Source organism: Phaenicophaeus curvirostris, chromosome 12 (genome assembly GCF_032191515.1).
Source record: "Phaenicophaeus curvirostris isolate KB17595 chromosome 12, BPBGC_Pcur_1.0, whole genome shotgun sequence".
In the NCBI taxonomy this organism is placed as follows: domain Eukaryota; kingdom Metazoa; phylum Chordata; class Aves; order Cuculiformes; family Cuculidae; genus Phaenicophaeus; species Phaenicophaeus curvirostris.
This window is the reverse complement of record NC_091403.1, coordinates 21220147-21234356: the sequence shown is the minus strand read 5'-3', so window position 1 is coordinate 21234356 and position 14210 is coordinate 21220147. Positions and strand designations below refer to the sequence as shown.

The 14210-nt window shown below is 64.0% G+C and overlaps 1 protein-coding gene across 1 annotated transcript; it reads left to right on the top strand.

Annotated features, from left to right (window-relative positions):
• The first annotated feature begins 7443 nt into the window (after positions 1–7443).
• Positions 7444–12931, top strand: SKOR1 (SKI family transcriptional corepressor 1). Its single transcript, XM_069866507.1, is given in 9 exon segments — positions 7444–8812; positions 8814–9423; positions 9755–9851; positions 10234–10341; positions 10417–10488; positions 10701–10775; positions 10843–10917; positions 11896–11961; positions 12459–12931. Coding segments are annotated over 9 exon segments (2541 nt in total). The 5' UTR covers positions 7444–7472; the 3' UTR covers positions 12557–12931.
• Positions 12932–14210: the final 1279 nt, after the last annotated feature.

Here is a 14210-nt window from a genome sequence, read left to right as displayed (position 1 = left end):
CCCATCTCCTATGGGGGTGCGTATGCAGGAGCTCGCAGACTCTGGAAGAAACTGAGTAGGTCCCATCTGTGCCAAAACTTACCACGCTTTCCACCTTTCCCTGCCTGTGATCCTTGCCAAGCGAAGCTCATCCTGTGAGATGAGCCCAGGGTGGTTTGCCCTGCATAGAATTGGGAAATAATTTTTTTTCTTGTATCGTGGGGCCAAATACATCCCGGTGTCAGTCTTCATTTTCCAAATAACAGCCTAAAAAGCTGTACGTGTCTGTTCACACACAGCAAAGAAACCAGGAAAGAGGGATTGCAGTGGGCTGGGGCTACAAGCGGTCCCCAAACGCTCCCTGGCTTTAACGTCTGTGGGGCAGGGGCGGCAGCGGCCAGCAATGGGCTGATAGCTGAGGTGGCAGTAGAAACAGCTCTTGGGAGCTTTGTTTGATCCCTTTGACATCCGAGAGCGCAAGCAAACGGAAGGATTGGATCTGGGAGTGGGGTGCATGTTTTTCTGCCTTGGGGAGCTTGCAGTCCTGCAGGGAAAGTTTGCCTCAAGGGAAAAGGGATGGACTGCAGGGCCCTTCTGTGGTGCAGGGAGGGTGTGGGCAGCGGCTGCAGCAGAACCTGGGAATTTGGGTCTTTGCTGGGGAAAAAAAAAAATCCCTAGTCCTGCAGGGAGCAAAATTCGCTGATGGAAAGTGAAGGCTCTGGGAGCCCACAGCAGAAACCGCTCTCTGGTGACAGAAGGACATTGGCTGTGGGTGGGGAGGGGGACGATGCCACCAGGGCAGACGCGGGGCTCGCTTGGCTTTCTGGCTCCAGCTGTGCCCCCCCTGCCCAGCGCTGCCACGGGGCAGGACAGCCCAGGAGGTGCCCCGGGGACCCTCCAGGAGCCGTAGACTCAACCAGGGAGGGAGGTCAGAGGGCTGCAAGAGCTGGGATGGCCCAAGCTGGGGGTCTGCTCCACAGGGAGAGAGAGGATCCATCGGAGGCTGCTCCTGGCAGGGAGACACCCTCGGACTCTCTGGGCAGCGAACGGGAGCTGCAAATCCTTCGCCTCCACAGGGGTTTGAAGCCGGCAGACCTTGTGCTGTTCCTGGAGAAGGACTCGGAGGCTGCTCAGCCTCCTGGGGGCAAAGCATCTTTGCGCGGAGGCTCTTCCTCCCACTCCCTTTAAGCTGTGCAACCAGCAGAGATAAACATGAGAGACCCGACCACTCTCCCAAGAGACATCACCCCGGCTCAGCAGCCAGCAGCCGCCCCCCCTCCCCCGGCGAGGCTGCGTTAAACTCATCACAGGTAACCCCAGGTCTTCCAGAGCTGCAGGAGAACCAGCTCCGGCCTCTCAGCTTCTGCAGAGGGTGCTGAGGAGATGCCCTTCAGCTGTGTGAGGTTATTTATGGAGCTCCCTGCCCCGTGCGGCTCAGTCTCTGTCCCAGTGCTGCCCTGAGGGAGGGGACAGCCAGGAGCCAAGGCCCAGGTGGCACAGCTCGGTGGCCGCGGGTGGGAGCAGGGGCTCTCAGGCGGCGAGGAGGAGCCGGGGCCTCAGCTGCGGCCGCCATTTTGGGGTAACCCGCCTTCAGCCTTCCCGGGGGGACCCCTCAGGCCGGGGGGCGCAGGCACCGTGGGGCACAAATCCAGAGGGATGGGCGAGGCTGTTCCCTGAACTCGCTGGCCTCACCTCGTCCCGCTCACCCACCCCTCCAGGCTGCCCAGCCTGGGCTGGGAAAGCCTGATGGGGGGGACACAAAGGATTGAAGTTGGAAGGGGGAAGACCTAGATTAGACGTTGGGAAGAAATTCTTCACGCTGAGGGTGGGGAGGCCCAGGTTGCCCAGAGAAGTGGCTGCCCCATCCCTGGAGGGGTTCAGGGCCAGGTTAATGGGGCTGTGAGCAGCCTGGTCCAGGGGGAGGTGTCGCTGCCCATGGCAGGTGGGACTGGGTGGGCTTGGAGGTTCCTTTCAACACACCATTCTATGATTAAAAATCCCTAAAAAAAAAAACAACCCCAAAAAAAGGTCTATTATTCTATCTCTATTAAATTATATTAAAGTATTTTGGGCACATTGAATAAGAAGAAGGTTGTGCCTTAAGAAAAGCAAAGCTCTGCGGTCGGTGCCTTTCCCCAGGGGACGCTGGAGCAGGGACGCTGCGGTGCGGCTGCCGGGGAGCCGCGCTGACCCGGGGCTGCGTTACCTTCAGGAAAGGGTATGGCCATAAACTACAAGTGTGCACTAAGGACAGGATTTATGGATTGAGCCTTACCGGCTACTGAGGCGCCTGCAGCTGCACCGGTACCCGCAGCGGCAGCTCTCGCCGCCGAGTCCTGCAGGGAAAGTTCAAGGTTTATAAGGAGCCGGGCAGCCCGAGAGATGTTTAATGGCAAATGGATGTCTGGGGCTTTTAGAGGCAGGAGGAAAACTGCAGCCAAGACAAAGCTGCCAGCTGGGCCCGCAGGCGCGTGCGGCTCCGTCCTGGAGGGCAGCGATGCCCGGCTGCCCCGGCACGGCCTGGCAGAGTTAATTGCTGCCCTTGGCTCATCCCGCTCTGCTTTAACCTAATCGATGAAGTCAAAGAATCACCAGGTTGGAAAGGACCCACTGGATCATCGAGTCCAACCATTCCTATCAATCGCTAAACACTAAAGTCGCGTCTATCCATCACGTACGTTGCGTTTCTCAGCAGCTGCGGGAATTTAGCCAGCCAGGGTGGCAGCGGGAGGGCTGGGGACACGCAGAAGGTGAGGGGCAGCACTGCCACGCGGGAGCTGGTGGGCGAGGGACCGCGAGGTGACAGCAGCCGGGGGGATGGGGGCATTGGGCAACGGGGAACCTGTGGAGCATCGAGAGGTGCACGATGGAGAGGGACTCGGTGAGCGTTGGTGAGACCAAGGGTGCACTCGGGGGGCACAGTGGGGTGCAGAGTGGGAGAGCTGAGGTGCGTAGATGGGGGAGGCTCGGTGGGAGAGCTGGGGTGCGCATACAGGTGTGGAAGGGTCGTGGTGGGAGAGTTGGGGGTCCATAAATGGGGTGGGTGCACGGGCAGAAAGGTGGGGTGCATGAGTGGGGGGGCATGGTGGGAGAAGTGGGGTGCATGGGGGGTTATTGAAGCGGAGGGCGATAGTGCAGAGCCAGGGCACTCAGAAGGGTCCCCGGGGCTCACCAAGAGGGCCCTGGGGGCTCCCGGGGGTCCCCATCCTCCCCCTGCCCTGTCCCTGCCCGGGTGCTGAGCACAGCGGGTCCGGCAAGTGTGCCCAGCCTGCAGAGAGCCAGCCGCCTGCTCCCTTTGTCAATGTCCAGTAATTAAAATGTCACCGTTTAATTTTCAGGCCTCTCGGAGCAATCTTTTCCTAATAAAGAGCCTAATCGAAACGCTCCTTTCCCCCCGCCTCCCCGGGAAGGGCTGCGGAAGAGGCTGTAAAGGCGCAAAGCCGCTGCGGATCGATAGAGAGAAGCCCGGATTGATCGGCCTCTAAAATTAAATTTATTGGGGTCATGGTTTTATATGGTGCTGATACAACTGTTAAATGGGGAACATTCATTTCCAATAGGAGGCGTTTATTAAACTTCCACTGAATTAGACCGCCGTGATTTATGTGGCAATCTCAGCACAGCCCTCCAGGAGAGAGGGGCCTTTCGCCGACCGTGCCCCCCCCCAGCTGATTATTTATTTATACCCCCGTGACACGGATCCCTAAGTTTTAACCTAAATTATCCAGCAGCCTCGCCTGCTGGCGGCATCAGCCTGGGGCGAGGGGGGTGTCCCATCAGGGGGGTCTTATCGGGGGTCCTAGAGGGGGAGGGGTCCTGACAAAGTGTCCTGGAGGAGGGGAGAGGTCCCATCAGGGGTCCTGGAGGAAGCTGGGGGGAGACATCCTATCGGGAATCCTATTGGGGGTCTCGTCAGGGGGTGCCTTGTAGTAGGGGGGACCCATCGGGGGTCCCATCAGAGGGTCCTGAAGGAGGGGAGGGGTCCTACTGGGGGTCCTGAAGGAGGGGAGGGGTCCTACTGGGGGTCCTGAAGGGGGGGGGGTCATCGGGGTGTAGCAGAGGAGAGGTGGGTCCCGTCGGGGGTCCTGGAGGAAGGCAGAGGTCCCCTGGGGGGGGGTCCCATGGGCGTCGGGGGGTGCTGCCGCGAGTCCCACCGGGGGTCCCGGAGGAGGGGTCGGACCCTTCGGGGGTCCCACCGGGGTCCCCCCGCCCCCCGGCCGGCCCGGCAGCCCCCGAGGGGCCCCGGGGCAGCGGCGGAGCCGTTAACGTCCCGGTTCTCGCGTGCGGCGATCGTTGAGCGTTAATTAGAAATTCATTACAATTAAAAGCCGCGCGCACACGCCTTAATTACATCTGATTTTTAATTCCGTATCCGTGTTTACACAGTAAGCGAGACGTACCTCCTGATTATCCCCAATACTCTTTATACTGTACTAATTATGTAAATTAAACCTAATTAACTGACAAAAACTGCAGTCAATTCAACTGTTCAAAGATACGGCGGCTGCGGGGAGCGGGGGAGCGGCCCGAACCGGCCCCGGGGCCAGCGCTCGCCCCGGGGCTACCGCGGCGCCGTCGGGGCGAGCCGGGAGGGGCCCGGGGCGAGCTGTGAAGAGACCGGGGCGAGCCGGGAGGGGCCCGGGGCAGCCGCACGGCCCCGGGAAGGGCTCGGTGGAGCGAGTCCCGGGCGCAGCCGCATCCTCTCGGAGCGCCGCGTCCTCCCGGAGCATCCCCCCCTCGCCCCGACGGGCGGCCCCGGGAGGGGGGTACCGGCTCGGTCCCCGCCGCCTCGCAGCCCGGTGGAGCCTGGCGGCCGGTTCCGCAGCCGCTGCGGGTTTTTCACGCCTTGGAATCCGCCGAAAGCGGGCGGCGGGGCTCGGAGCATCTCCCCGCGCTCGCCTCGCCGGAGGACGGAGCGGGGTGGGTGGGGAGGGATAAATAATTAAAAGGCGAGGAATAATTACCGGCTCAGGTTAGCATCCTTGCGGGAAGGCCGTGCCGCAAGGCCAGGCTGGAATCTGACGGGTCCGAATTCCCCCCTTACTCCGGAGTTGGGGATGGGGATGAGGATGAGGATGAGGATGGGGATAAGGATGCAGATGAGGATGAGGATAGGATGAGGATGGGGCTGGGGATGAGGATGGGGATGGGATAAGGATGCGGATGGGGCTGGGACTGGGGATGGGGATGGGGATAAGGATGAGGATGGGGATAAGGATGAAGATGGGGCTGGGGATCGGGCTGGGGATAAGGATGCGGATGGGGCTGGGGATGAGGATGGGGATAAGGATGAAGACGGGGCTCTGGATCGGGATAAGGATGCGGATGAGGATGGGGAGGTCAAAGCGCGTTTTCGGGCCGTCCCGAGGGGAAAACGCAGCCGCTTCCCGGCGTGAGCCCGGGGACCGGGAATTGCGGAGGCGATGGGCGGCTCCGCACCTGCGTTTCGCTCCGCGCTGGCTCCGCCGCATCCTCCTCCTCCTCCTGGCATCGCTGCTGATGATGGGGAGCGCACAAAAAGTGATGGCTGGGGGCGATCGGCGCCGTTATTAACTTGTGTTTGATCAGTGTAATTGCGCCGATCGCGGCCGGCCGCGATGATTAATTACAGTTTAATTAACGCGGCCGTGACGAGCGCTGCATGCGGGGACCCAACTAGGGGCAGGGATGCGGGGGGGGCCCTCGCCACGCCGGCAGGACCGGTGGCCACCGGAGCGGGGGGTCCCCCCGCTCCGGTGGCCACCGGTCCTGCCGGCGTGGCGAGGGCCCCCGTGGGGAACGAAAAAACACGATCGCGCCCCCCCTCGCCATCGCTTCCCGACGATTTCGTTGCCTCACGCTGTCCCCCCCCCGCCACTTCTCCTCCCAGCTCCATCCCTGCTTCCCACCAGCAAAGCTCGCATGCCGTTTCGGGGGTCGGGAGGGAGAATGGATTCGCGGTAGCAGCGCATCCTCGATTTCGATGTCGCCCCCCCCTTTCGCCCCCCCCGGCTCCTCTTTTCGTTGCCGCCCGCTCCCCACGCAAACTTTCAACGAGCGTCCTGCCCCACGGGGGATGCTCGGGGGGTCGCGGAGGAGACGCACCCCGCTCTTACCTCGGTGGCGGCCCCCCCTAACCCTCGCAGCCCCCCTTTTTCTCCCCCCCCCGCTCCCGTTCTGTGCCTTAAAGCCGCGCCGTGATTGACTGGAGCGCATCGGTGATTGACGGGCGCGGGGTCCCGGAGGCAGTTAATGTAAATATGCTGGTGCTAAGTGGGTGTGTCTTCCCGTTATTTTAGCTGTCACCGGATCAACGTGCAGCGTCTCCGAGTCGGGATCCGGATCCTCCCTCGGTGGCGCCGTTGGTCACTCGCTCTCGTTGCATCGCGCCGGGGCGGGCGGCGGCCCCGAGGCGGCGGTGAAGGGCGCGCCGCTGCCCGCGGGGAGAAGGGGAGAAGGGGGCGTTCAGGGGGACGGGGACCCCTCCTCCCGATGGCGGCTCCGGCCACGGGCTGCGGCCCCTGAACCCCGAGGAGAACCTGCACGTCCAGCCGGGCTCCGCGGAGCAGTGAGTGGGAGCGAGCGGCGGGGATGGGGACAGGGATGCTGTTGGGGACAGGGATGCTGTTGGGGACAGGGATGGGGACAGGGATGCTGTTGGAAACAAGGATGGGGACAGGGATGCTGTTGGGGACAGGGATGGGGACAGGGATGCTGTTGGAAACAAGGATGGGGACAGGGATGCTGTTGGGGACAGGGATGGGGACAGGGATGCTGTTGGAAACAAGAATGGGGACAGAGATGCTGTTGGAAACAAGGATGGGGACAGGGATGCTGTTGGGAACAGGGATGCTGTTGGAAACAAGGATGGGGACAGAGATGCTGTTGGGGACAGGGGTGGAGACGGGGAAGGAGTTGGGAATAGGGATGGAGAAGGGGTAGCGGATGGGGTTGGAGATGAGGATGGAAATGAGGATGGGGTCGGGGCTAAGGATGGAGACGGGGATGAAGACGAGGGTGGGGAGGTCAAGGCGCGTTTTCGGGAGGCGCTCCCCGTTATTTCGTGTAATTCTCACGGAAGCCGCTTACCGCCCTCCCCGCTTAAGCCAATTTGCCCGGCTCGCTGCTGCCCTTCTGCCGCTCTACGTGCCGCGGGTCCTGCCCGCCCCGGCGGCTCCTAATCCCCCCGCTCCTAATCGCCTCCCGGGGACGCGACAAAGGGGCCCCCGACACCGAGCGGCAACTTCGGGCCCCGGGCTCGGTGCCCGTTCGGCTGGGGCCGGGCACGGCTCGGCGAGCCGGCACAAAGGGAAGGGGCGCGGGGGAGCTCGGTACCGGCGGCTGCGGAGCGGGGGACGCGCTACGGCCCCGGCGGAGCCTCCTGCGGCCGGGGGGGCTCCGGGCTGGGGCCGGAGGGGGAGAGGAGGAGCGGGACCCCGGGAGCCGGGGGAGCGGGACCCGCCGCTCACCCGCCCCTCTCCCCGATTTTGTTTCGCAGGGGCGTTTTGGGGGGAATGGAGGCGATCGCCAGTCAGCTGGGAAATGGGAGAGACGCAAGCTCCTCCCCAAATTCAAAGCAAGAGCTGCAGCCGTACCAGGGCTCCAATACCCTCAAGCCCAACCAAGTGGGTGAGACCTCTCTGTACGGCGTGCCCATCGTGTCCCTGGTCATCGACGGGCAGGAGCGGCTGTGCCTGGCGCAGATCTCCAACACGCTGCTCAAGAACTACAGCTACAATGAGATCCACAACCGGCGGGTGGCCCTGGGCATCACCTGCGTGCAGTGCACACCCGTGCAGCTGGAGATCCTCCGGCGGGCCGGGGCCATGCCCATCTCCTCCCGCCGCTGCGGCATGATCACCAAGCGGGAGGCGGAGCGGCTCTGCAAGTCCTTCCTGGGCGAGCACAAGCCGCCCAAGCTGCCCGAGAACTTCGCCTTCGACGTGGTGCACGAGTGCGCCTGGGGCTCGCGGGGCAGCTTCATCCCCGCCCGCTACAACAGCTCCCGGGCCAAGTGCATCAAGTGCGGCTACTGCAGCATGTACTTCTCCCCCAACAAGTTCATCTTCCACTCCCACCGCACGCCGGACTCCAAGTACACGCAGCCCGACGCCGCCAACTTCAACTCGTGGCGCCGCCACCTCAAGCTCAGCGACAAGACGGCCACGGAGGAGCTGTCGCACGCCTGGGAGGACGTCAAGGCCATGTTCAACGGCGGCACCCGCAAGAGGACCTTCTCCCTGCAGGGCCCCGCCGCCGCCGGCTCCCCGGCCGCCAAAGCCGCCGCGCTGCACCCGCCGCCGCCCGCGGGCCCCGAGCTGCCCCCGGCGCACAAGAGCCTGCGGTGCGGGGCGGCGGGGCAGGAGCCGGGGGCCGAGCGGGGCCCGCTGGGGCTGCCGGGGGCTCCCGGCGGGGCCGCGGGGCCGCACGGCGGGGCGGGCGCGGGGCGCAGCTACCCGGTCATCCCGGTCCCCAGCAAGGGCTTCGGGATGCTGCAGAAACTGCCCCCGCCGCTCTTCCCGCACCCCTACGGCTTCCCCGCCGCCGCCGCCGCCTTCGGACTGTGCCCCAAGAAGCAGGAGGACGCGCTGGGCGGCGCGGGGGGCGGCGAGGCGGCCAAGGGCGGCGCGCTGCCCCCCGGCATGTTCTGGGGGCCCCCGCACCCCCCGCAGCCCGCGCAGCCGCCGCACCCGCCCGGCGCCGCCAAGGACGCGGGGGTTTACCCCTCGTTCCCGGTGTTCTGGCCGGCCGCGGGCAGCCTCCCGGTGCCGCCCTACCCCGCGCAGGGCCCGGCCAAGGCCGCGGCTACCGCCGTCGTGGTGGCGGCGGCGGCGGCGGCTGCGGCGGCGGCGGGTGGGGGGGGGGGCCGAGCCGGAGGGCTCGGAGCCGTCGGGGAGCGGCAGGAGCAGCGCGACCCCGCAGGACGGAGCCGGCGCCGAGGCCGAGCGCTGCCCCAGCGCGCTGTCGCGGGCGGCGGGCGACGAGGAGCGCTCCGGGGACGAGGCGCTGCTCGGCCCGCTGCCCCTGCCCAGGAAGGGCAGCTACCTCTCGGCTTTCCGCCCCGTGGTGAAGGACGCCGAGAGCATCGCCAAGCTCTACGGCACCCGGGAGGCGTTCGGCGGCGCCCGCGGGCCCGGCTACCTCTCCCCGGACTTCCTCAGCGAGGGCGGCTCCAGCTACCGCTCGCTCTCCCCCGGCGGGGACACGGCCGAGGAGCCCGAGGTCGACGTGGAGTCCAACCGCTTCCCGGAGGACGAGGACGACGACGAGGAGGACGCCGCCGCCGCCGCGCCCCCCGCTCCTCCCCCCGACGGCCGGGAGCCCCCGCCGCCCCGGCTGCTGCCCGGCCCCGAGGAGCCGCCGCCGCCCGCCGAGCGCCGCGACGAGAAAGCGGGCGAGCAGGCGGCCGAGGAGGGCGAGCGGCAGCCCGAAGGCAGCCCCGAGCGCAGCGGCAGCGCCTACGAGGTGCGGGGCTGGGGACGGGGGGGCTCTGCCCTCAGGGGCCCCGGGGCTGGGGAGGGGGGAGACTCTGCCCTCGGGAATCCTCGAGGATGGGGAGGGGGGTCTGCCCTCGGGGGTCCCCGGGGATGGGGCTCTGCCCTCGAGGGTCCCCGGAGAAGGGGGGTTGGGGGGAGACTCTGCCCTCGGGGGTCCCCGAGGATGGGGAGGAGGCGATTCTCCCCTCGTGGGTCCTTGAGGACGGGGAGGGGGCTCTGCCCTCGGGGGTGCCCGGGGATGGGGAGAGGGGCTCTGCCCTCGGGGGCCGGCGCCGCAGCCCTGACTCGCTGTTTTGTAGGTGTACGCGGCGGAGAGGGGGGAGCACCTGCAGCCGCTGAAAGCCGCCGCCTCGGCGGGCGCCCCGGCCGCCTTTCTCCGCACCCCCGAGGCGAAGGGTAACCGGGGGAGCCGCGGGGGGGGTGGGACCGGAGCGCATCGAGGGCGCCGCCCCCCCGCCCCGACCGCTCAGCCCCGGGGGGGCAACCGTCCCGCTGCTTTCGTTTGGGGATTTGGAGGAGAAAAGAGGGAGCGAACGGTTTCCACGCCGGGGAGGGGGCCGGGTGCCCCCCGGGCCCGGGGCTGCCGCCATCGGACCGGGCTGGGCTGGGCTGGGGGGGGGCAAAGCTCCTGCCAGCAAGCTACTTTCCACTAGCAAAGCGATTAGGGCGTCCGCTAAGAAGGTTTTAACGAGGGCTTTGTCCGTAATTATGTAATTAAGGATATATCAGGACCGTACTTTCGTTGCTTATGGTTGAAAATCGGTTTATTAACTTTAAGAGCAAGATAAAGAAGACAATCACTCCGCGGCAGAGGATTTAGAGCCCAGAAAATCCTATCAGGACCAAAGGAACGTCTCGCATCCCAGCCCTGTAAATACCGAGAGAGGTGAGCGGTGCTGCGCGGGGCGGAGCGGAGCGGGGAGCCCCTCTCCGCGGGGTCACAGCCCCCTGTCCCCCCCAGGAGAGGACCCGCTGGCCATGGACGTGGCCGGGACGCACCTGGTGGAGAAGGACATCGAGAACCTGGCCCGAGGTGAGGGGGGAGAGCATCCCGCGGGATGGGGTGATGGGGGGGACGCGGGGACCCCGCAGCCTCTCCCCGCGGCTCAGGGTATTTGTGTTTTCTGCAGGAGTGATTAACTCCTGTGATTAATGTAACGTAATGCGATTAGCGCCGCGCTGAGCCGCCTCCATATGGAAAAGTTGCGGGCTTCCCCCTCAACCCCGCCGTGTATTTTTAAACAGACGAGTTGCAAAAACTGGTCCTGGAGCAAATGGAGTTAAGGAAAAAGCTGGAGAGGGACTTCCAGAGCCTGAAAGGTACGGGCGAACCCGCCCCCCCCGCCCCGCGCGGGGAGCGGCGCCGCTGACCCCCTGAACCCCGCAGATAATTTCCAGGACCAGATGAAACGGGAGCTGGCGTACCGGGAGGAGATGGTGCAGCAGCTGCAGATCGTCCGAGGTACGAGACAGCCCGCGATTCCCATTTCCATTGTTCATCTCCTTGTTGTCTCTCTCCTTTTTTATTTAAATTGTTTTTTCATATTTTCTTTCCTCTCTTTGTTTTTCTGTTTGTGTCTCTCTCCCTCCTTCTTTTCTTCTTTCTCTCTCTATCTCCCTCCTTTCTTTCCTTCTTTCTCTCTCTCCCTCCTTTCTTTCCTTCTTTCTCTCTCTCACTTCTTTCTTTCTCTCTCCTTCTTTCCTTCTTTCTTTTTCTCTCTCTCTCCCCCTCCGTCTTTCTCTTCTTTCTCTTCTTTCTCTTCTTTCTCTTCTTTCTCTTCTTTCTCTTCTTTCTCTTCTTTCTCTTCTTTCTCTTCTTTCTCTTCTTTCTCTTCTCTTCTTTCTCTTCTTTCTCCCTCCTTCTTTCTCTTCTTTCCTTCTCTCTCCCTCCTTCTTTCTCTTCTTTCCTTCTCTCTCCCTCCTTCTTTCCTTCTTTCCCTCTTTCCCTCTTTCTCTCTCTCCCTCCTTCTTTCCCTCTTTCCCTCTTTCCCTCTTTCTCTCTCTCCCTCCTTCTTTCCTTCTTTCTCTTTCCCTCTTTCTCTCTCTCCCTCCTTCTTTCTCTTTCTCTCTCTCCCTCCTTCTTTCTCTTTCTCTCTTTCTCTCTCTCCCTCCTTCTTTCTCTTTCTCTCTTAATCGATATCTTTTTCTGCGTTGCGATTCTCGGGATCCCGAGCCTCCCCGCGAAGGGCTGCGAGGCATCATTACGCGGCAACGAATCCACCTTCCCTCTTGCAGCAATTTCTGCTCGGGCTAAATTAAAAACCGAGGCGTAAAATTACCTGGGCAGCCGCGCCCGGATCGCGCTCCGTCCCGTCTTATGCCCCCTCCTCCTCCCTTCCCCCCCCCGCGCTGCAAGGGCCGCGGTGCCTCCTCCCAGCGCATCCCCGACGGGGCGGCCCCCGGTCCCCCCCGGGCGCTAGCGCTGCTCTCCCCGCCGCAGACACGCTGTGCAACGAGCTGGACCAGGAGAGGAAAGCGCGTTACGCCATCCAGCAGAAGTTAAAAGGTAGCGGGGAGGGGGGCGCGGGCACCTGGGGCGGGGCTGACCCCGAAAGCCGGCAAATAAACTCGGTTTGGAGTTTTCTACAGCGAGAATCCCTCCTCGGGGCCGGGAAAGGCGAGGGAGCGATCCCCACCGAGCGTGTGCAGCCAGGCGAGGGCTGCGAGAGAAGGGATTTCGCACTTAGGCGCAAAGACATAATTTTTCCAAGAAATCTTACGCATATTCTATTACTTTCCAAGGTCGAATTTGAACTGCACAACAGTCAAAACTCTTCCTAATTGGGAGCTGGCTCCAGCTCTGCCTGACCTCGCCTTAGAGCCAGGGAAACGCCGCAAATTGAGGGGTTCACAGCACAAAACGCCTCCGTTCAGCACCTGCCGGCACTTTCGGTCTCAGCCCCGCGTTTGGGGGGAAGGAGGGGGGGGGGTCTGACACCCCCAGCCCCGCGTTTTGGGGGGTTGGGGAGCCGGGAATGACTTTGCCGCTGGTTCTCTTCGCAGAAGCCCACGACGCGCTGCATCACTTCTCGTGCAAGATGCTGACCCCGCGGCACTGCACGGGGAACTGCTCCTTCAAACCGCCGCTGCTGCCCCAGTGACCCCCCCCCCGACACACCCCCCCGGACCCCCCTTTTCTCCCGAAGCCATGCGGGCAGAGCCCACACAAGCCATTTCCACGAGGAGACACTTGTACATAGAGAACTCGGAGCTCGGACTGGCAGATCCAGCGGGGAGCGGCCCCGGGGAGCCGGACGGGGAGCAGGGACCCCCCCCATCCTGAGCCCCCCGGGCCCCCCAACTCCGCCTCTCCCCCCCCCCCCCCCCCTCCGTGTCCGCTTCTTCATCTCTTGTCCAGACTGGAAACAAAAGTGGCTATGTGCAATGGATATAAATGTACTGTGGTTCTCTTGGTACAGTATTCGTTGGATTTTTATTTATTTACGATGTATATTTATTCCCCACCCCAACCTCCGGGCCCCTTCCTCTCTCAATCCCCCCCTTCTTGTAAATTTATGGATGTAACAGCACTTTAACGGGCGGTCCGAGCCCCTGGAGCCCGAACATCGCTCTGGGGAGAGACCCCCCCCCTCCTCTGTACGTGATTTTGGTTCTTTAATAAAAACCGACTTTAAGAAGCCGCTTGGTCCGTGGGGCTGTCCCGGGGGGCGGCAGGTTCCCCGCAGGGAGCAACAAGAGGGGCTCTGCCCTCTCCCCTTCCCAGTGCCAAGTTTCCAGCTCCCAGTCATTTCTCCCCCCCCCCCCCCCCCCCCCCGCCGCAGCCGGGAGCTCATTAATGCCCATTTATATGCTCGTTTCACACATGAAAGTATCACGTTAATGAGCTCTGAGAGCGGGTGTGGAGGTGCTCGCACACCTATTAGCCCTAAATACCTGTTTTCAGCCCAGAATTAACCCGGCGCGACACCTCGGGGGGCTGCGAGCGGGGCTGGGGGGGATGCTCGGGGGTCCTGGGGCTCCACAGAGGCTCGTGGAGGGGGAAGGGCTGGGCTTGCGAGGGGGAACCGGGGTTTGGGGGGGATGCTCTGCGGCCGGGCGAGAGGGACCAGGGCCGGGGGAGACGCACCAGGGTCCCGGGGCGCTCAGGGAGCAGGAGGGACCGGGGTTTGGGGGTGATGCTCTAGGATCCTGGTGTGAGAGGGGTTGGGGGGGGGTGTGAGGGGGACGCACCAGAGTTTTGGGGGCGAGAAGGCCCGGGGTTTCGGGGGGATGTCTCGAGGCGCTTCGGGAGCGAGAGGAACGGGTGTTGGGGGCTGGGGGGGGGCGCACTCCGAGGGCGGGATGGAGGGGGATGCTCCGGGACCCTGGGGCGAGAGGAAGCGGGGGAGAGGGGAGATGCCCATCGCACCGGCAGCGCGGGCGGGACGCAGCAGGCAGCGCAGCCCTGGATCGCCCGAGGGGTGCAGGGGGGCTGCCCCTCGCCTCGCTGCGGGAGCCCCCCGGGAGCGGGCGGGGGGCGGGATGCGCTCGGAAGGGGCCCGACACGCGGCCTCGGGCGCCCCCGCGTGGGCACAGCGGGAATAGCAGCCCCGGCGCCGACAGCCCCCGGGGCGGGGGGGGCCCAGCCCCGCCTCGGACACCCCCAGGATGGGGCAGGAGAGCATCTCAGCGCCACAGCTCATCTCCATCCCCCCGCTTCCAGCTGGAAACTGCTCCCCCTCGTCCTATCTCTGCACTCGCTGATCAAGGGCGCCTCCCCAGCTTTCCCGGAGCCCCTTTCAGTACTGGAAGCTG